Source organism: Hylobates moloch, unplaced genomic scaffold (genome assembly GCF_009828535.3).
Source record: "Hylobates moloch isolate HMO894 unplaced genomic scaffold, HMol_V3 SCAFFOLD_14, whole genome shotgun sequence".
NCBI classification, from domain to species: Eukaryota; Metazoa; Chordata; class Mammalia; order Primates; family Hylobatidae; genus Hylobates; species Hylobates moloch.
In genome coordinates this window covers 77,366,527-77,389,315 of record NW_026652289.1, presented here as the reverse complement: position 1 = coordinate 77,389,315, position 22,789 = coordinate 77,366,527, and the positions used below count along the sequence as shown (strand labels likewise).

General features: G+C 38.9%; 1 protein-coding gene across 6 annotated transcripts in view; it reads right to left on the bottom strand.

The window, feature by feature from the left end:
- The window catches only part of MEIS2 (Meis homeobox 2), a 208,591-nt gene that overhangs the window by 4,687 nt on the left and 181,115 nt on the right, over positions 1-22,789 (bottom strand). For 4 of the 6 annotated variants that reach the window (XM_032174157.2, XM_032174160.2, XM_032174158.2 and 1 more), the window contains exon 10: positions 254-312. In XM_032174157.2, the coding sequence (XP_032030048.1) occupies positions 254-312 (59 nt within the window). Of the gene's footprint in view, positions 1-249; positions 313-22,789 lie in introns of all 6 variants that reach the window. The other 2 variants (XM_058427432.1, XM_058427433.1) reach the window with 1 other exon arrangement.

Here is a 22,789-nt window from a genome sequence, read left to right as displayed (position 1 = left end):
ATATTTGTGCCCAATTACCAATTCAGAAAGAAAATAAAAAGCAGTTTCAGTAGAGTCAGGGTGGGATATCTCCAATTAGCACCACTTACTGAAGTTGCTTCCTTGAGTGGGATTCTGGGGACATTAAAAAAAAAAAAAATTTCCAGAATGCCTGGTGGAAGCACTTATTTACCAGATGAGGAAACTACTGGAGTATAACTTGATGAGGATTTGTGCCTGTGGGACATAAATATAGATACTACTTGGAACTTGCCTGCTCGATTTGATTGGTCAATCATGGGCTGGACTATTCTTCTTCTGGCATTAATAAACCTGAAAGAGAACAGAGAAGTCCAGTCATCAAACTCCATTTCTGTACTCCATGAACACCTTTGCATGAATGCTGAGGAGCACAAAATACAGTCAAATCTCTTCTGAAAATTATCTTTTCAACTTAAAGGTGATTTTCCCTTTCAGTGTTCAAAAATAGTTGACTGGGTAATCTCCATCGTCACTGTGTAGTCAGCTCCAAGACAACTTGCTAGAAGAGCTCAGGGAGGGAAAAAGGTTCTCCATGAGAAAGCTTCTAATAATTTCAAATTGTGCTTCTGCTTCTTGCACAAGTAGGAGTCTGGTTAAAGTTCACAGGCTGGAAGACTTTCCCCCTTTCCCCAGACTCCCCGTGATAGGGAGACCCAGCTTCCCCTTGCAGCTGGTCATAAATGGAGACCAGGCTCTAGCACTCGGCTTTCACAAGGTATTGTTAGGTCAGCAAAGCCATCAATTAGGCTGTCTGAAGTTTTATCACCAACACAGCAGTAATAAGTGCTGGCCAGAAAGACTTCTGCTCTTCGGCAACTCCTGCAGTTTAAGCTTGTAAAGTTAGGGGTCATTCAGAGGTCAGTGCCAGCTGGGGGCAGCCTTTCCAGCCTAAGCTGGGACACCCAGGGCAGAGGATAAGGTAACTGCCAACCATAAACCCAGCCACCTTTCAACCCACTAGAAAGACAGAGCCTCAGGTACACATGGTTGATATTAGAGCCCAAGAAACGTTTGCAAATCAGGTGGTGGCTGAATCGCAGGAATGCAAAGGAGAAGCAGTTATTTCATCTAAGAAGCCTGGATCTAATTTTGTTGGAAATCCAAAAATAAGTGCCTACTTCATGTTACTTTAATGTTTAATAATGTCCATAAAATATTCATGTATAAACAGAGTAAGATGATAAGAAATCTCCTTTATTTCTCCAAATTTAATAAAAACAAAACAATTTTTTACCATTTGTGAGTTACCCTTGTCCCTGTGTACTTAACGACGTGTATTCCCCACACATTTGAGCTCACGCACAGGATTCACTGACCATGCATTTCGGAGGAGCAGGGAGCATCAAGCTAGCTTTTCCTCAAAAATACACCCATTGATAACATCTGTCAATATTTCCAGTTTCAGATCTTAAGCACAGGGGGACTTCATGATTAATGATTCCACCTGGGGCCACAGGCAGGAACTGAAAACTCACTCTTTGAAATTAGCCAGAAAAATTCAGTGTGTGCTGGCAGCTCTGTGTTCGGAGGAAGCTGAAGTCCCTTTGGAGGAGGACAGTCAGGCCACACTCGGTCAGGCCTCCTGTGAGCACTCTGGTGGGAATACAATTACGCTGAGGAATAATAGCCGGGAGAAAACCAAAGGAGTCTTTTGCATATGGTGTTTGTTTGCAAAACAATGGACTTCTTTATTACTTAAGAAAGTGTAGCTCAGTGGTCAAAAAAGAAAGTGACCAGCTATGCAGAGGTGAAAACAAAAGGACAGTTGAAACTGCATCTTTCTTCCCACCTGTCACCTGAAATGTTGCTGAGGAATATCTGACCAGATCATAAAGACTTCCAGAAGCATCCCTCCAATCAGAAAAAGAACTTAATTATCTACTCTTTCCCCACCACTTTTACAGCAACCAAGGAAGACTGACCTGATATTTCTACCCCGGGAACTGTTTTTATCAGCTCACCTTGAAACCAGCAGAGACGCTCAGGAGGGTCAGAGAAGGCTCTTCTCCTTGAAGTTTCTAATGGAGGACACTCTTGGCAGGGGTTTTACCTCCTTTTATGTGCTACTAATCCTGGTTTTTGTGTTTTGCAGTTTTTTTTTTTTTTTTCAGTATAGGCCAACTCTTCAGGTAAAACGAATTGCTATTTTTTCCCTTTTTAATTTCACTCTTTTATTCTTTACATCTGGAGGTTGTTCCCTTATTTATGTCTTTCTCTCCAGTTCCCCCAAACACTCCCTCACTCACAGAGCTGCAAGGCATCATGGTTCTTAGTTCTCAGCAGGAGAACTCCACACTGTCTTCAAACAAATAATTACGGGGAAGGTTAGAGGTTCACTCAAAGGTCATTTCTTTGGATACTCGTCAGAATGTTTACATTAGTAAAAACGGGGTCCGCTCAAAAGGTTGTTCAATGGGGGATACACAACAATGCAGAACATTAAAAAAGCATTCTGTGTGCTAGCAGGTCTTTATAGAAGCACTGAACTTGGAAATGCCACTCCAGTATAACATTTTCAACTAGTTACCATGGCATGGACTGGATGTTCACTAGCAGTTATGGCAATGGCCTTTCTTTGCCCACTTCTCCTAAGCAAATATGAATAGAAGCCTCTGAAGGTTTTCACTAGGTCCTTTTACAAACTGTCACAGAGATTTTGCTTTTTTCACTTGGGCACCGTTTAGCCTCTCTGGATTTTTGTTCTCAAACAATGTTTTTGATCCATAGTGCTATTTCTTGCCAGATTCATAATTCTACCACATTCTTTCAAATCACACAGAATTTTAAAAACATATGGGCCCCAAATTTTCAGAAATCTCTTAACATGCAACTCCTGCCAATTGTCAATTCCCCTGATCTTGGGATATTTTACTGACATCATAGATGTTACTATGAAAATTAACAATTAATGAGTTGACTGTAAGAAAACCCTGACATTAAAAAATGAAATTACTGCCTCCCACCAGTACTGATGACCCAGAGGCCACTCTTAGAAAATACGCCGACATACAAAACATGGAGCCATTTAAATTATAGGATAAAACAAATCAAACTGGAAATAATTTTTATTTATTTAATATTTCTAAGATGAAATTTCCATATATGGTCTTTTCTCAAAATTACACGAAATAAATTTTTTCCACATCTTCTAATCTATATTTTTTTAAATGACCTTTTTCAGTGCTCAAGTAGTAAACGGAATATCAAGCTTTGATTTTACGTAAAATTTGAAGAATCTAAGTTGAAAATGAACTCATCTTCAGTCTTTCAAGGTTCAGGCTCCATTCATATGGAAAAATGTAACTTGCTGGTTCAAAGACAAAAGACTTGTCTTAAAAAGACTCAAAAGGTTCCATGGATATTAAATGGGTCTTATAAAATAACATTTTGATGAGTTAAGTGTAAATGAATCAGACACATATGGATTAAGTTATCCTTGAATTTCACACGGGTTTAAAAAATAAGGGGAAAAGAGGGTCTTGGCAAAAAACATTTTGGACTTTGCCAAACCCAAAACATTTGAAAAATTGCTGAAGACATCCAACTAACCAAAATGCAGCAAGCTGCACCCAACTTTAATGAAAACCCCCACAAGTTATTTCCAATCCAAAGACTGTTAGGTTTTTCATCTGTATCTGATATTAAAAAATTCTCTAAGTTTTAATGTCATACCAGAATGATTTTGAAGTTGCAGGCATATAGTCTACTTCTCTATTGGTTTAAACAATTTAAGTTACAAAGTCTTCTTCAATATTAAACAGTTTTTAAAAAACATTCTGAGTTTTTTACAACTTGTCCATAAAGTGTGCCAGTAAGCTTAGTGTCTAGCTTTATCTAGATTTCACTTGGAAAAAAATTTTTCATTAGCCTCATTGTGACTTTTTTTAAAGAGCTACAGATAATTTCATTAGTGAGTCCTTAGGGAATGAATACCCTAAAGAGCCCTAGTTCCATTGATTTGTATTGAACACAAAGTTAGTATCCAGGCTCATACAAAAGCTTGGGAGAGTATCTACTAAGACTATCTACTTTTTCTCTAAATTTTACTTAAGTAGAAAATGCACGAGTATATGTGATCCTTAAAAATTATATACTAAGACTGTCAGTTTAAAAATAACTTAATTATAGAAATAAATTAATGATGTTCCAAGAATCATGAGGCCTTTCTGACTCAACTCAGAGATGAAAAAAGAATACATTAAAACAAATAAACCCAAGGTAGCAAATATCACTGTAATCTCATCTTACTGCATTGCTGCAGAGCTGTTTCCCAGAGACCTCTCCTGTCCTCTGAAAGTCTAAACTTTGTAGCTTCGCATACTTTTCTATAACTGAACTCTGACCATCATGATTTTTCTTTTAAAGACTTTTTACTCCAAAGTATGGTTCAGATTGATAGAAGTAGATTTAGGTGTCATTCCTGTTTATTGTTGGTTTCTTTTCTTTATTCCTTTCTTTCTCCACCCCCCAATCTTTTAAAATGGCTGATAAATCCCTTCTTTCTGGTTCACTAACTTCATGCCACACCTGGTAACCAACTCCTTTTGGAAGCATTCCTTTCGTTAGAAAGTGCAGGCCTCCATGGAGTTACCTGGAAAGCTGCCATCCCTGAACACTCTGAGGAGGAATCAAGAACAGCCAGAATTGAAGATTCTGCATGGATTGCTTTGGGCAAGGAAGGGGACTGAACTGTTGAAGAGGGATCAGGTCAATTGGGGAAAGGCGTTGTAGGTAGCTCAGTGACTGGGGACCTGTTAAAACCTGAAAAGGCCCTGCTTCCCTACTGTCCCCAGCCCCGGGACCCATCAGCCACAGTGCTTATTCACAGCACTTGCTCCTGGCTGGTTGTTTCAAATGATGAGACTTCAGCCTTGGCAAGTCACTTATCAAATTTCTCCATGTTTTCTTACTTTGCAAAAAAAGCAAGTATTTCTCTGTGCTATGGTTATGGCTGAGGGTAGGATTTTCTCAGTAAGATGCATTAAAATGGTTAAATCAGTGAATAAGGCAAGTTTAATGCCTTTGAAGATGAACTTGGGCACGCAAATGATGGAGTCATGTCGCAAACATAAGTTTTCCACTGGTGACCAGACAATGGCTCCTTTCTCACAGACAACTGCGAGCAAAGTAAGGTAAATGAGTGAGATTCATATGTTACTTAGGGACAGATTCATGGATCATAATTAATTTCCCTAAGCAATAGCTTGATTTATAATTTGACAGAATACTAGATTTGCCTACACCTTTAAAAACACATGACCTAAATACTAATAAATTTATAATATAAAAACAGGATGTTAATCTGGAATCACAAACATTTTGTACCTTTATGAATATGGCTTGAATAATGAATGGAGTGTTCATGATGACATAAAAGGCTCTGGACAAAATTATCAAGTAGGTGATGCTTATCCTTGATGGCCTTCTACTGTCTTCTTTCAATATTCTTACTTTCATCTAATTCTTCCCTAAAGTTACAAGGGCTCATGTAGGTTCTTTACTAAAATACTCTACTTTGAGCATGCCCTTCTCCATTATTGTTGTATATTCCAGACTTATGCATAGAGCAATATGGTGAAGAGCGTGGGCTCATGTCCTCTGCCCTTTATTTGCTGTGTGAATTTGGACAGTTCTTCTTAACCTTCCCAAGCTTCACTCTGTTTCCTATCTGTAAACTGAGGAAATAACTGGGCCTGGGTGGTTTTGAGGATTGAGGGAGATTTTGTACGCAAGATCCTTAGCACAATGCCTGGCACATAGCAAGCTCATTAAATGTTAGCTTAGAGTCAAAATGCACCTATCCAATGCTCCTAAATAGCTCTGTTCTCTCATAGATAGTAATTAGGAATAGGTGGGTGGCTGCTAAACAAATCTAAGCTGGATTGGCCACAGGGTAATAATGTGTTGTACTCCTACAAGTAGCATGTTCACATCGCCGGATCTTTCTAAAAATCGGAGTTTAATCCAAATGTACAATGCTATGGTGGAGATTTTAGACACTGGGGCAGGCATCTGCCTGCAGGGGTGGGAGGTGGATAGGGGAGTGAGCTCTTTTGGGATCACACTCTCTGTATGGTTCTCTAGATCCTTGCTACTTTACATGTGTGCCATGGACCAGTAGCAACATCACCTTGAGCTTGTTAGAGACGCAGAAATATATTACCGTCCGCATTCCTATGCTACTGAATCTGAATCTGCATTTTAAAAGATCTCCAAGGGATCTACGTACATTTAAGTATGAGAAGCCTTGCTCTAGATCACATATCAAATTCTAGTACTCTGCTTAAGAATAGAAACTTGCAAAGATCAAGTTTTAATTGTGAATCTCAGCTGCAAAAAAAATGCACATACTCTTCTCTTTAGGTATCTTAGATCTAAACAGCCTTTTACTCACTTGCCTTGGGCAATAAACACTTTATAATAATTTAATTTATTGTACTCCATCTGTACCTCTTAAAGGAAAAGCTGGGCCAGTAAAATGTTTTTGTGAAGACTGTTAACAGAGGCTATCTCTCAGGCATGGATAGGAGAATGGTAGATTTCTATCTTTTTTTCCAAATAATTCTGTACTGTTGGAGTTTTTAACAAATATAATTATTTTTATATATAAAAGAATTTTTAAAGGAGATCAAGAAAATTTGTCATCTTATTTGACTAAGGTTTATATGGCTAACCGTAGGGACATTTTAATTAAAATATTTGAGAAATTTCCCCTCAGATAGGGAATTATCTTTTATTTCCTTTACAATATTGAGCAACAGTAAACACTATTCCATGAATATAATCACACTTGATGGCATGTAACAAAACATCCCAGCAGGTTATGATCTTGAAGCACTGTTACTCTTACAGAATGCCATCAGATTATTCATATGTAGCTATTTATCATGCACTATAAAAGTGATCTTTCAAAGCTATTTGAAAGCAAGGGAGGAGAAAACACTCAAACTTCCTTAGCTATTCACATCTAGGATCTATTCTCTTAAAGATAAAATCCTAAGTCAATAGACATAAGTTGTAGTATATTACCTCATCATGTACATGATTTATCGCAGATGGAAGTCAACTAGAAACTGAATTACTTTGAAACTTTTACTACTGACATTAAAATTCCAGATCTGGATACCTACACACCTTATAGTGCTTCTGAAAACAACTTTTTGCAGACACAGAAGGTACACCTACAACTTTATTTAACTCTATCAACAAAAAAAGCAGGCACAATCATTTTCAAAACTACTGATTTCTAATTACCTATTCATGTATCTGAACACTGTAGCCTGACCTGGCTTTGCAAATCAACCAGTCACTTCACAATCAGTTGAACACATTCTTAGCCAACTCCCATTATGTTCCTAGCCATTTTACTCTAAGAGGAGAAGATCCCAACAAATCTAGTATCTTTTTAGCTTTCATGATCACCTTTGATTGAAGTATTAATTCTCTATCCTACTTCTTAATGGAAACCACCTAAGCATTAACTGGCCAAAAATGCACCAAGCTGTTTAGCAATTATGTATTAGATATGTTTGAAGAGATCAAGGTGCACTCACATGCCCTGTGCTATGGATATGTCTCTGATTAGCTTGTCATCTGCTCAGAAGAAGATGTAGGCTGATTCTCCCATACAGTCTAGCAGGCCAGCTGTTAGCTGCCTGTCAAGCCCTCAAGTGGACAAGTAGTCCAGGAGCAAAAATGTCACTCCTTTGATCTGGCAAGGAGCAGCTGCTGATTTATAGAGTAGGACTTTGTTCTTCCGTTCTATTTTACTTTCTTTCCTAAGGCAGAACCACAAAATCCAGGAGAAAAAAAAAGCGCCGTTCCCAGCAACATCAACAAGCTCTGACAACTGCAACAGGGTTTTTCTTGGCCCTAACAAAGCTCTCAGGCATCTCCTTTGACGCTCACCTTTCCCCCTCCCCTTCCTCCCACCCCCACCATTTTTTGCAATGCGGTAGTTATTGTTTAATTCAGCTTCTGTAAATGGAATGGACTGTGGCCAGCAAGCCTGCGGCATAAACACACCTGTATGAAAGAAGCCTTATTGTAGCAACCATCTACAAGGAAGCTCGCATGAACCACACGCTCCTGAGTTCAGAAAGAATGCTCCATTTTTTCTGACAGCAAATTTTAGCCTAAGTGAGTTTCTATTTTTGGTGCCACCAACCTATGATGACCACATTTGAACTGCTTCCTTTCCAATGGCATTACACTCTTTAAATCAAAGAGATAAAAGGATTACATTTTCTTTTTTCTTTTTTATCTGTGAGCAAACAGATCCATCAAAAATGTTTATCCGCTGCCTGTAATATCAATCATTGAGAGCTGGGTAAACGCCCAGAAAGGCTTTAGCAAATGCATTATCAAAGATGCTATAATGTTGATTTCATTACCACTGATTTATATTGACATGACTTTCCCCGAGTAACTTATAAGGGAGAAAAAAATCAACAACAAAATCTACATAAGACATGTGCATTGTCTTGCTAAGAACTAAACTGCTTTCACATGCATAATCCTGTTCTCAACAGATAAATCTGTCAGGCTAGAGATGCCCTATCAACCAAGTGGGACATGCAATAATGCTATGAGATATACTGTGACAAGTCATCAGCCACATGTATGTATGTATATATATGTGTATTGCGTGTGTGTGTGCACATGTACATGTATGGAAACACACACACACACAGCAATAAATTTTGCCAGAGATGAATTCATTAACACCTGGCTCAGTTTTCTGTGCTGCTGCTGAAGTAGGGGTGATAAGGACACACACAGGCATATATACACACATACATATAGACAGAGTTACCAATTCTAGGATATTTAGACATATCACTGCATAGATCAAAGACAGGAATTTTGTCGGGGGTCGGGGCGGGGGGTGGAAATGCCAGAAACAAAGGAGAAAAGAACGGTTGCTAAACATTCTCACTTCTATTATACTCAATCATGCCATGTTCTAGTGTTTGCTCCCTTCCCCTCTAGCTAGGGGAACAGAGATATTTCTCACCCTCATTTCTTGCTTTAACCTACATTACCCTTTGGCCAGTCAAAAGTTACTAATCACCTACCTCCTCCATGTTCACAGAATTGTATTCATAGATGCTTTCTCTAGGGGCGTGTGTGTGTGTGTGTGTGTGTGCGTGTGTGTGTGTGTGTTTCCCAATGAGAGACTGGGTTTGACATGAGAAGAGGGCGGAAGGTAAAGCTAGGTACAAAGGAGCAGATATAATGTAAGGCTTATTTTCATCCTGTTTTAATCCTAAAAAAAATTAGACCAAATAATTTTTAAGGTCCATAGTAATCTATCTATGTGCCACACATTGGTAAATCTTCCCTATTCTATACTTAACATAAAACAAATTTAATGACAGAATATAAGACAAAGTTATATATAAAGTTATAAATAATACATACATATATAGTTATATGAGTTTCTTTCTCCACATATATGAAAAATGCAAGTTATGCCTTTAAAGATTTTTATTTTCACATCCACAGAAACAAACTGAAAATCACAATTGGAGAACACACAAATAATTACAAATTAAAATAGCCCATAGTAAATAAGTGTCATGAGGTCAATTAAAGAAGGTAAAGATAAAGATTAATCTCAAATTCTTGGAGGAAGAAAGCTGAACCAGATTAAAATAACGTGGAATATTGGAAGAAAAGAAAACAAGGAAATGGCATGCTGTAAAGCACCAGTGCAGACCAGGGCTGATTTTGTGCAAGGGAGGATAAAGGAATTGAACTCTGACTGGCTCCCAGCTTCGATCTGGAAAACATGGCTATGATTAACATGCAAGCTGGTGGAGGTTCTTGAGTGATAAATTGAATCCCTGAAATTCCTAAATGGTAGAATGATAAAATATGGTGTTTGAGGAAGATCTTTCCAAGAGCTATGTATAGGATGAACTGAACTGATGAGAGTCTAGAAGTTGAGAAGATGGAAAAGTTCTTGTCCAATCCAGGCAGAAGAGGGAAACAAAACGAGCTCTGATTAAGGTGGTAGAAATGAAAAAGAAGTAGGGTATTTGGTTAGGAGAACTGCTGATAAATTATACTTAGATGAAAAAGGAGAGATACAAATATAAAAGATAATAAGAGGATAAGTCTGAGAATTTATGTTTAGTATGTTATCGTGTACAGTTGATGAAAATTGGAAATAGATGAGAAATTCCTATTTGTTGTGGTGGGAAGAGGCAAACTCAATTTTTCAAATGTTACCTTTGGTTTGGCAATAGGACTTTCACGCTGAGAAAGTATGTAAGCCACTCAAGAAAAAAAAAAAAAAAAAAAAGGACAAAAGAAGAGCAAGAGGTAGTGACTTAACTTCAAAACGACTAATTTCTTCCTATTTTCCAAGCTATATGAATATTCCAGAGCTGCAGGAGTAGGTAATAGGATAAGCTGCCTGCTGGCTACCTCCAAAAAAATTACTTCCTTCCTCTTCCAAATTATCCTGTAAATTTTAGGAAGTTCTTTATCTGACCATGATTGGCCAAGTCGATTGTTAGTAAAAACCTCTGTGGTCAAGGCCTTGTTTCTAATAGGTCCAATTCGCTTTTTCTTTACATTTTGAGTTAATTTGCGCAACTAGATTTAGAGGCCGATGATAATTACATACATGTTACAGTGGGTGTTGCTACACAAATTACGTTCCACTCCCTACTTAACGAAAGTAAATTTAGTAATGGAACTTATCAGAGAGTTTTAAAAACTGGAATAGGAAAATCTATACATAAGACTATGTGTTTTTAAGCAATAGCATAAAACAATCAAGGGTGGGTTTTCTCTAGGTAGTGACAACCAATTTAGAAGAGAATTGATAGGACAAAGTGTTACATTTAAAAGGGGCTCCATTAAGTGTGATGGCTTCCAAATTGTGTCCTCCTTTCAAACCATATTTTTCTTTTTAAATGGGCTTTTAAGGTGAAAAATATAGCACTTCACCCAAAATGGTGTGGAAACAAATGGTTCTCAAGTCTCTATTCTTCAACTCAGGCCAAACCACCCCAACACACCGGCAATCTAAAGCCACTTGGAGGGAAGGTGCTGTGCATGTGAATGTCCCCGTGGCCCTTTCATTTGTCTGGGGATCTCTTTTTTCTAAAGCAGCAGGGGATACTTCAGAAGACCAGATTGGCATGCCAGAAGTGTTTGGATGGACCAGGCTCTTATCCTCCTCTCAATTCTCCTGCTGCTTTAAAAGAAAGGATGTGGCAGAGGACACATTCGGAAGGTGGCAACATTCTTAGGGCCCTTTATCAATACCACCGCTTTCTTTAAATTGTAGCTTGGTCTCTTGTTTGAGAGGCTGAGATTTTAGCACTTTTAAAGGGAACCATAAGTGAGAAATCTCCTAGGTGTTAAACTTTAGAGTGGCTTCAACCCAAAATACGAAAAAATGAGATTAAAACACAGCAAGTCAAGTAATATTAAGAAAAAGATCCAACAAACAAAATATCATAAATATGCATATGTATATTCTTTCTGTTTAAACCAAATGCTACTTAACCAGTTTATACTGGCATCGAGTAAAGGTGCCAATGGGTAAAAAAATCAAAGATCTAAACAATTTTAAAACTCACTTTACATAAATTATAGTTCTAACAGCTACACATCTAACAATAGCTTTAAAATTATTATTAAAACATATTATATTATGTCAGAAAGCAAAAAAAAATCTATTCATGAATACATGACTTAATATCCTCACATTTATGATGTTCACACATCAAAGACCAAATTCCAAAAGTTCCTGACTGCCTTTTCTTAATGACAAATTAAACATCTTTTACTTTGATTTGACAGCCGGGTAGCATTCTGTGTCTTCTCCAGCGATGTTATATGCAGTCTTTCCAATGTGACGGTATTATTACCCACAAAAGTTTTAGCATCATCCCGTAATCATAAAAGACATAAAATATATCTTTATAAACCACAAGAGACCTAGCAAACCAGCAGTTATGCCACATCTGCTTTAGTCCTTAAATATTTTAGCTTTAGAGGGTTAGTTAGTGGATTTTCCCCCTGATTTGTGAGAAATAGAGACATCAACCTTTGATTCTGACATTACCTACAAAGCTGTAATCTATAATAGACAAAAGAGCAAACACATTGTACCGCAATTTGAAAGAATTTTTACAGCATATTCAGATTTCACATCTCCTATCAGAATTTCCTAAAGTGGTTTAACTTAATTTTTAGAAATAGAAACGCTGGCATTTCTCTTTTCTATTTCCACTTTCACAATACAGATAAAGTAACAACACTGTCTATCAAAAAATAACTTGGCTGGGCACGGAGGCTCACACCTGTAATCCCAGCACTTTGGGAGACCGAGGCGGGTGGATCACCAGCCTGACCAACGTGGAGAAACCCCGTCTCTACTAAAAACACAAAAAAATATTAGCCGGGCATGGTGGCGGATGCCTGCAATCCCAGCTACTCAGGAGGCTGAGGCAGGAGAATCGCTTGAACCTGGGAGGCGGAGGTTGTGGTGAGCCGAGATCGCGCCATTGCACTCCAGCCTGGGCAACAAGAGTGAAACTCCATCTCAAAATAATAATAATAATAATAATAATAATAATAATAATAATAATAATAATACTAAAAACAAAACAACAACAACAACAAAACCTTAATTTGGTTTAACTGCCACAGATTCTGTAGAGTCAGGTAATGTATAAATAAACAAAAAGCAATTAATACTTTTAAAGTTAATGTGCTAACTAACCAGGACCACACTATTCCTTTGGCCTGGGCTGGGCTTTCTGCTATGGCCATCTGGCTAACACATCCTTCAAAGTGCTTATCACAGAAATCTCTTTGAGGCAACTTCCCTGGTTCCAAAGTCTGATTAAGAAGCACTTCCTCAGTGGCACCGAGCTAATATGCCCAACACAGTACTTATTCACAATTGTGATGTACTTGTCTGACTTTCCTACTAGATAGCCTTAGAGAGCAGGGCCACATCCTAAGTTTTATTATTGACACTGCGTCAGGAATATAGTACACCCTCAATACAATGTTTGTGAGTGAATAACTAAATGAGTGAACGAAAATAGGGTTCCTTCATCTCAGATATAACTTAGAATTGAGAATAAAAGAGCCCTGAGTTTAAGGATTTTCTTGTTCTCATTTTATAAGAGGCATAGCTGAATCCTTGATGAAATGATTTGCCCCAGAGCGGGACAGAACTAAGGTGGGAAATAACAGCCTTTCTGGCACTGGTCTAGTTATTTTTGTACTCACAAACAACTCAAGATACAGACTAGAGGTATTAGTTAAAGATGCGAATCTATCTGGGCATTAGAGAGGCCAGGTAAATCGTAGATCGTAGGTGCAGATGTGATTTGGAAGAAATTGGGCCTCTGGCTTTTCTAGGCTGGCAGGCAATATGCACAGTCTGGGACATAACTGTATTGGGGATGATGGGGCAGTTGACTCAAGTGGAGAGGAATGAGAACTGAGGTCAATGAGGTGTTATGAGTATGTGTGTGGGGGTGGGGGTGGGGGTTTTGGGAGAGAGGGATAGAGAATAGAAAGTGAAGGAGGAAGATTTGTGAGACTCAGAAAGGAAAGGAGACAAAGGAGAAATAGAGGCACTTTGAGAGGCCAAGGCAGGAGGATTGCTTGAGCCTGGCAGTTTGAGGCCAGCCTGGGCAACATGATGAAGCCCCATCTCTACGAAAACCTTAAAAAACCAGTCAGGTGTGGTGGCTTGTATCTGTGGTCCCAGCTACTCAGGAGGCTGATGTGGGAGGATCGCCTGAGACCAGGAGGTGGAGGCTGCAGTGAGCCGAGATGGTACCACTCCACTCCAGTCTGGGCAACAGAGCCAGAATTTGTCTCAACCCCCAAAACAAAAAGCTTTTTAAAAATATTTTTTCTGATATCTTTGTAAGGACATTTTGCTCCCAAATGTGCTCTGAGGAACTCTAGTCAATAGGTATTTCCCCAGAATAGGGGCCTAGGTCAAATAAATATGGAGAAAACAAATGTGAAGGTAATCAAAGTGAAGTCACCTTCTCTGCTGCAGGTTGTGTCACAGCCTTCAATAGAGTGATATATATTACAGATCTCTAAGAGAAGGTGATGGTACAAATTAATTCCTGACTCTAGTTGTTCAGATTTTGAGGGGCACTAGGGTTCCAAGGACGTGAAAAGAAAATGAAGCGGCATCCTAATTTTTAACATAAATTATATTTTTAAGCCTTTTATCAACTTAAAAATAGGCTTTCTTTCCATCTTTAGATTTCCCCAAGTCAGATTCAGAGATGAAGAACCACTTGTAGGGCTCTCGTTTATATCTAACCTGTTCATTAGTACCCCATGACTACCCCACATATGACACCTTGACCCCTAAAATGTGCTGTGGCTGAAAAGGTTCTTTAGAACTTTTCTATCTCTTGCTGGGCACGGTGGCTCACGTCTGTAATCCCAGCACTTTGGGAGGCTGAGGCAGGCGGATCACGAGGTCAGGAGTTTGAGACCAGCCTGGCCAACATAGTGAAACCCTGTCTCTACTAAAAATACAAAAAATTAGCCAGGCATGGTGGCAGCGCCTATAATCCCAGCTACTCGGGAGGCTGAGGCAGGAGAATGGCTTGAGCCCGGGAGGCGGAGGTTGCAGTGAGCTGAGATTGCGCCATTGCACTCCAGCCTGGGCGACAGAGAGAGACTCTGTCTCAAAAAAAAAAAAAAAAAAAAGAACTTTTCTATCTCTAAGGTAATTTGATTATTAGGGAATTATATTAGGCTTAAATGTTTTCTCTACCTTTTCCTTTCCTTACTTTTCTCATATTTTTCCTACTCAATGAAATATTAAAAAAAAAACGATCATTGGGTATTTTACTATGCCTAAAATGTCGGCTTCAAAATAGCTGTTTGAAACCGAAGAATAATCTTAAGAATAACGTGTGTGTGTGTGTGTATGTGTGTATATATATAGAAACATATATATGCATAAGTATCACATATATGCATATATATTTTCAATACCTTCTGGATGTTTCATTAATCAGAACTGTGACTGAGCTGTGTGTGGCCATCTAACTTTAGCATGTCTGTTACATGTGTTGGAGACACACGCATGTAGAGGGTAGGAGGAGGTGGGGACAATGTTCAGAGGAAGAAGAAATGAGAAGAGGAAAGAGACAGGAAAAGAGGAAGTGCTGCTTTGGATAATGTATGTCAATGTACATCAAACGCTCCCAATCAATTCTACTTTCTTGTTTACAGAGCTTACAAGTACAAAATCAGCTTTTACTTAGAACTGTGTTAAACACCACCTGCCTGCCCTCTGAACCTCGCTGTCCCGAGATGAGGTCAGCCCGGTGAAGGGCTCTGGTTCTATAAGCAATCCTGTCATTCAGGCTAACAGCAGTGATTCACTCACAGGAGGCAAAAATGACTCAATTGTTGGGCTTATTGACTCCAGGGAGCACAGCTACTCTATTATTACCATGGAGTGCAAACACCCTGAGCTCTGTTTTGGTCCACTTAAAATTACTATTTGCTGTGAAGAATTGGCAAAGCAATTCTTAAAATGATGGGGGTGAAAGTCAGGCAAGCGCCATTACGGGCTTTTCCTTCCGTTTAAGCAGAAGTAAGCAGTACAGGACTCGTTCTGAGCCTGACCCACTTATTTAACCTTTTATTCACTTTGTTGTATTAACATATATTAACTGGCTATATAAGCCCTGGGGGGATAAAAAACCTCATGACCAAATTATGGTTCCATTTTCATGGGTAACCTCTCCTTGGGTGGAAATTAAACCCCAATATAAATACATTTTAGGTCCACACAAAATTGAGCAGGAATGCCAAAAAACAAATGCTGAACAACAGTCCTGCAAGGACCACAGCAACCATGGAGTGGCTGGGTAAATTACACACAAGAGGAACTATTTGAAAAACCAAATAAATTTAATTAAATAAGTTACAAAGTTATTTTCCTATCTCTTATCTACTCCCCTTGGTTAATATCCATGACATACTGATGTTGCATAATTGCTCTTATGGAATGCTGCAGCTCAGAGCCGTAATGAGCTGCCTTTGCACAAAGGCAGCAAAAGTGGTTTCCCTACAGAGTTATCTTCTCAATTATTTATACTTGCAACACTTTCACATAATGGCAGCTTTAAAATCAAACAAACAAAGCAAACCGTACAATAAAGGAAGGAGGCAAGAAGGTGCAGGGACCTTTTCCTTTCTTTTTTGAACACTAGAAGGGATGGGCAAGCCACATAAAGTCAATGAATTTGGTTCCTGGAAAAGTCTCAGGGGCCTTGCAACCAGGCGACATCAAAGCATTTGGAGATTGCCACCTTGGTGAGAGATTAAACATGCTCTGCATACCTGCTTTGCTTTTAATCTGTCATATCTAAATATATGAAGGAATGCAAACTTTATTTCTTCTGTTTGTAAGTTTGTCTTTGAAAATTCCTAATCAGAAGACTTGCTACTCACCCCCAACTCCTGAAAAAAAAAAAAAAAAAAAAAGGTGCTAAACTGTCAAAGTGATGTCAGTGTCAACAGAAAATGGTGCTGTGTGTTGTACCCGTCCCTCAGGCTGTGGAAGGGCTTGAAGGTTTTTAATAGTGCTTGTTTCCAGTGTCCACACCTGCCTTTGGTTAATCACTCAAAAAATTATATACAGCAGAAGAAAAACTGCTTGGCAGTTATTCCATATATGGACATACAAAATAACATAAAGGGTATATTTAAATACTAAGGCAGAACTATAGTGTTATTTCTAATATTTAAATTTGGTATACATTTGGCATGAGCTGCTTACTGCTACCATCCAACTCAGACTTACTTGGTTCTTAGCGCCTAGCTCAGTCTCCTGCTTAGAGTAGATGCTCAAAAATTGCTGGCTATGTGACGTTTTCAAGTTAATCCATAGATGTGGTTGCAGATTATATTTTTATATTTTAAAAAATTAAAAGTGAAATTTGGACACATCTTGGACCTGCATAACATTGACACTTAGTTTGATTCTCCATTAAACGAGCATAGATTTTGGCCTTTAAGAAAGAGTTAACAGCCTCTACTTAAACAGGTATTCCACATCAATTAATAGCCACTCCTATATCTGTGACTTAAGATATTCATTAGCAATACCAATGAAACAAAGCTTTTACATCACCTACTGGCCGTTTCCAAATAACAAAATGTTAAAGCAACTATTTCCTTAAAGTCCTACGGGAAAGATTATAGAAGAGAGTAAAAAAAAATTTTAAAAACCTCAAAACTGATTTCTTACAATATTCCTACACGCACATACATTGAATTTACACACATACGCACCTATTTTTCATAAATGTGTCTTGTGACCTTAAATCCCACTTGACTTCACACACTCAGGGAGGAAAAAAAAAAAAAAAGCTTAAGGAGATTTTTTTCCTCCTAAGCACACAGGTACTACTATGAAAGGTCAGAAGGAAAAAAATACACCCTGGGGAAAAGAGCTCAGACCATGATACATATCCCAGCTGAGGTCGTGGAAGAGAAGCTCTTGGAACTGAGCTGGGATCCGCCATCTTGTTTTGCTTTGCCCCAAGAATCAAACTAAACTGATATCATATTGTGTCCACTTGCTGCCACTTAAAGTTGTTCTTCCTATGAAGAGCTAGGAATGAGCCATAGTTTCTTGGCCACTTCCTTTCTTCCTGCCATCCTCACCTCCAAGGTCAAAGCGATTGGTGGTATGGTGGGATCTAAGGGGTTGGCAACCTTGCAGTTGTGGCCCCAATTCTACTTATCAATACAAATTTACACCCCACTGTTGGTCTCTGAGCAGCACTAGCCACCAACAGTAATGAAAATGATCTTTCTGAGTATGTGCATGTGTGGTTATGAACTGGACAAAGGAAGATGGAGAAGCGTTAAGAATCCAGGAGAACACAGATGATAATAAGAAAACTCTTGTGCCAGACTATTCAAGACGCATCTCTGCTGTAGGCAAATATAAATCTGACTGAACTTTGGCATATTGCAAATATGTCCCATGACATGCATAATATACTTTTCAAAAATGTTAATGCAACAACTGGTATGTGATCAATTACTGTGTGAAAGATTATACTGAGGTCTAGAAGAGAGTTGGGTAGTTTTTGCGTTTTCAAATATGGACAGGTTCTGAAGGGAGGTCTCAGTTTCTGAGTTTCCCATTTGAAAAGTGCTCCCTCTGGCAGTAAAAACTGATGTGAAGGTTAGTAGAGGATGGGGGAAAGTGACTTGATTCTGAGGTGCCTGGAGAATAAAACCAAAAGCTGAAGTGGAGCTGAGAGGGCGTGGCTTTCATCCCTAGGAGGGCTCTAGCTGATGGGAATAGAAATTGCTATCAGTGGCTTGAGGGTAGTAAGATTAGATGGCCCTCAATTCCCAAACGTGACAGAGTCATATGAAACCTTAACCTTTATTTTTTTTTTTCCAGCTTTCCTCAACCGCAGCAACACACTCTTTCGTAGAAGGCTAGCCAATTAACCAAGCATTAAAAAACCCCACAAATCTATAGCAATAGCTTTGCAGGACAAAAAGACGTGTGAAGTCAACACGTGTTGTTATAAACAACATGAGCCAGGACGTTCAGGAGCCAAATTAATTGAAATAGGCTGTGACTGAAACAAACAAACAAACAAACAAACAAACAAACAAATAATCAGAAGAACTGAAATCTCTCTCTCTTTTCCTCAAGTAACCTGTGTGTGTTCTTTTGCATTTTAATTCACAGCAACAGGCCTTCAGCTTCTCCGTGACTGGTGCAAATCTGATAAGGGGTTGGCACAGATATACTGAGCCTAGTTTACAATTTGTTTTGCAACTTCCCTTCCCAGATAAACATAGTCCAAGTACAACTTCTGGAAAAAAAAAAAAAAAAAAGTTGTGTTTACTTATCCTGTTCTTAAGATTTTTATTTTTTTCTCCTGAATGTTCCCTCAGGATGCTGGCTTGAAACCTAGAAAAAGCTTGGATTTCAGTTTCAGTCTCCAAGGTATTCTACTGTTCAGCTGGGCCGTGTGCTAGGAGGGAAGCTCTCCACCTTGCTGATTTAATTAACAGGATTCTTTTCATTATTATGGGGATTTAGTTTCTTCTTGCCTTTCAGTGTTTGGGAAACACTGATTTATGTTTTATATTTTGAAGGAAAATTTATTGTTCTTTGACAGCTGACGCTCTGTAAATCCCTGGCACCAAAAGGACCCCAAGGAGGTGTCACAGTTGCCTTGCCCTGCCCACCTATATGCTGTCATCTCAAGGGCCCCCTCCAGAAGTGAGGAGAATCGTCAGCTGCTCAGTGCCCAACCCACTCCTCCTCCCACTGATCATTATGCCAGCAGGGGTTGGCCCATTCCCATTTATGAATGGTGGTATCACGGATTCATTTAAGTGAAGCAAACAGTCCATGAATCTGACCTGGATTTAATCTCTTGACTAAATAGAGCTCATTGAATCAAGTGGAAGAATGTGCTGTACTTATTATCATAACCATGGCTGAACCAAAATTCAGGGCAAATTTTGTAAAGATGAGGATGCTTAGGAGGACAGAAAAACAAAATATTTAAAGTTAGCACTATAGAAAATCTGGCATAGATGGTTATCAAGCTCTATTGGGTTATCAGTCTTCTAAACTACACAGTCCATCAAATTCTGACTTGCAGAAAAAGTGAAATGTAGTGAAAACTCTGGTAGCTAATGTATATTTTAGGTGAAAAATTTCAGGTGTCAATGCTAATAATTTTATTACATTAAAGTTTCCTTTTCTTCTTCTTCTTCTTTTTTTTTTTTTTTTTGTGGTAAGAGACAGGGTCTCAGGCTGGGCGTGGTGGCTCACGCCTGTAATCCCAGCACTTTGGGAGGCCGAAGCGTGTGGATCACGAGGTCAGGAGATCGAGACCATCCTAGCTAAAACAGTGAAACTCTGTCTCTACTAAATATACAAAAAATTAGCCGGGTGTGGTGGAGGGCGCCTGTAGTACCAGCTACTCAGGAGGCTGAGGTAAGAGAATGGCGTGAACCCAGGAGGCAGAGCTTGCAGTGAGCTGAGATCGCGCCACTGCACTCCAGCCTGGGTGACGGAGCGAGACTCCATCTCAAAAAAAAAAAAAAAAAAAAGAGAGACAGGGTCTCACTTTTTTGCCCAGGCTGAAGTGCAGTGGTGTGATCATAGCTCACTGTATCCTCAAACTTCTGGGCTCAAGCAATCCTCCTGTCTCAGCCTCCCAAGTACCTAGAACTACAGGTGTGCACCACCACACCTGGCTACTTTTTAAATTTTTTTGTAGAGATGGTATCTTGCTATGTTGCCCAGGCTGATCTCAGACTCCTGGCCTCAAGCAATCCTCCCACCTCAGCCTCTCAAACTGTTGAGATTATAGGTGTAAGCCACTGCGCACAGCCAACAAAATTTCCTTTTCTAAGAAGGCTTCAAAATTCATAACTTCCTTTCATTCATATTATTATAATTAACATTTATTGAGCTAGACACTAAACTGAATGCATACATGTATCCTCTTATGAAATTCTCACAAAAACCCTATGGAGTGGATAACATTATCAGCATCCCCATTTTCTGTTGGGGAAACTGAGAGTTAGCAAAATCTGATAATATGCCTAAATTCACCAGTTAGTAAGTGGCAGAAGTGGGAGTCAGATCCACTCATGCACACATGTGCGCACACACACATACATGCATGCATGCAAATGATTGGAGGCTAGGAAATTAGGAATATTTAGGGTTGTTTTTCCTGTCTTGTGAGGAGAGGCCTGCAGCTGAAAGAACTTCTGGGAACCAAAAACAACCTGATCACAAGCTATCTTAAACCCAACAGACTCTTTATCTGCTATTTCCCAGTCAAATAGAGAAATTGAACCAATTATTAGAGCAGACACATAAAATGGAGCCTTGGAAATTACTTCATCTGTAGAAAAGTTCTAGACCAGAACTTTTCACTTATCTAAATTTGAAAGCCAGTAGGTTCTAAGGAAGTATATAGAAAAAACATAGAATGTGCAAAGAACTCTGTAGTGGTTAGCATTTTTAAAGTCTTCAAAATTAAGAGAAATTAGTGTGGGAATGTGGTCAAACTGTTGAGGAAAAAAATAAAAGAAAGTAAGCCTTTACTCTGAACCTGATTCAACAGGTCCAGGCTAATTTTCTCATTCATCAGTTCTAAGGGTTATACATGAATAGTGCTTTTGAAATTTGAATTATCTTTGTTTATTCAGCCTGTCCATCAGGATCCTTAAATGCAGACTGTAACTGTCCTAAAAACTCAGACTTCTTGAATTTTCCTACAAAGGAAATCCTAAACAGATTTTTATCTCCAATCATACTCTAGGGAAACACCTGGGTAAAATGTCACCTAAGGGCACTAACTCATCATTGTACTGAATACAACCTAAAAGAGTTTCAGGGTCAATGACAGAGGGAAGCAAGAGAACACTTGAAGCAAATTAACACAATGGTGAGAAGTCCACACCAGAGACATGAGTAGGAATTCTTTACACACAGAGAGAATTTCAAAATGGTAGCCTCTCTTTGCTTATCTCATCTCTATTCCACCTACAAGAAAATTTTCCATTATCTTCCTTCAAATGGTCTTCCGGTTCCCCTGGTTCATCTCCTTTCTCTTATTAATAATCTTTGATTGCCTGCAGAAATTCTAGAAGTCACAATTCTTGATCTCCTTTAACAAATATTTATTCAGTGTCTGCTGCCTACTGGGCATTGCATCAAGGACCTTATCAGGAAGTAAATAGAGAAGAGACTGCATAACAAGCCACATTTGTCAAATAAAAAAAGCATTAAAATTGGGATTAATTTCACATCTTAGGGATCTCTGAATTTAATTAGAGAAACAAGACATACAGCCCTCTATCCATTAAGTTTTGTGTGATGAGAGAGGCAGCACAATTTAATGAAGAGTATGGGATTTGGAAATCTGGGTTTGAACTCTGGCTATACCTCTTACTGAGTGATTTTGGACAAGTTCTTTAACCTTTCTGTGTCTTAACCTCCTCAAATGTAAAATGAGAATAAATTATATAGTCTACTTCAAAGACTTAAACTGAAGATGCAACGTGAAGTCCAATTTGTATCGTAAAGACATCAGAACAGCAGGTGAGAATTACAAGGAAACATATTTAAATAATTCTACAAATAAATGTTAATGCTTACAATCCTGTAGATGCTGCAAGGCATACATGGATGAAGAAGATTTAGTCTTGCTCTCAGAAAGGTTAGAGTTTAGCAGTAAAGCAATGACCATGCAATAAGATGAAAGAGTCTCAATGCCAGAAGAGTGGCCGTGGGTGTGCAGAAAAGGTGGAGATAACCTGGACGTGAGGGGGAGGAGGAGAGGAAGCTTTGGGCCCTTCCTTGAAGGATTCTGACAGGAGGGAATGGGAAGGACAGAAGGAGAGAGAACATACCAGATAAAGAAAACTACTTAAGTAAATGCACAGACAGAGCAAGTACTCCTAGTCATAAGCTTAGTAGAAAAGGTACTGGACTGAAGTTAGGTGGTAAGTTTGAATCCTGCTGGTGCAATTTCTTAGCTATGTGACCGCTCTGACTCACCATTTCTCATCTGTAAAATGGAGATGATACCTACCTCATAATTGTAAAGATTAAAGATTTTAGGCCAGGCACATTGGCTCATGCCTGTAATTCCAGCACTTTGGGAGGCCTAGAGGCAGGAGGAGCGCTTGAGTTTAGGAGTTTGAGTCCCAGCTACTCTGCAGA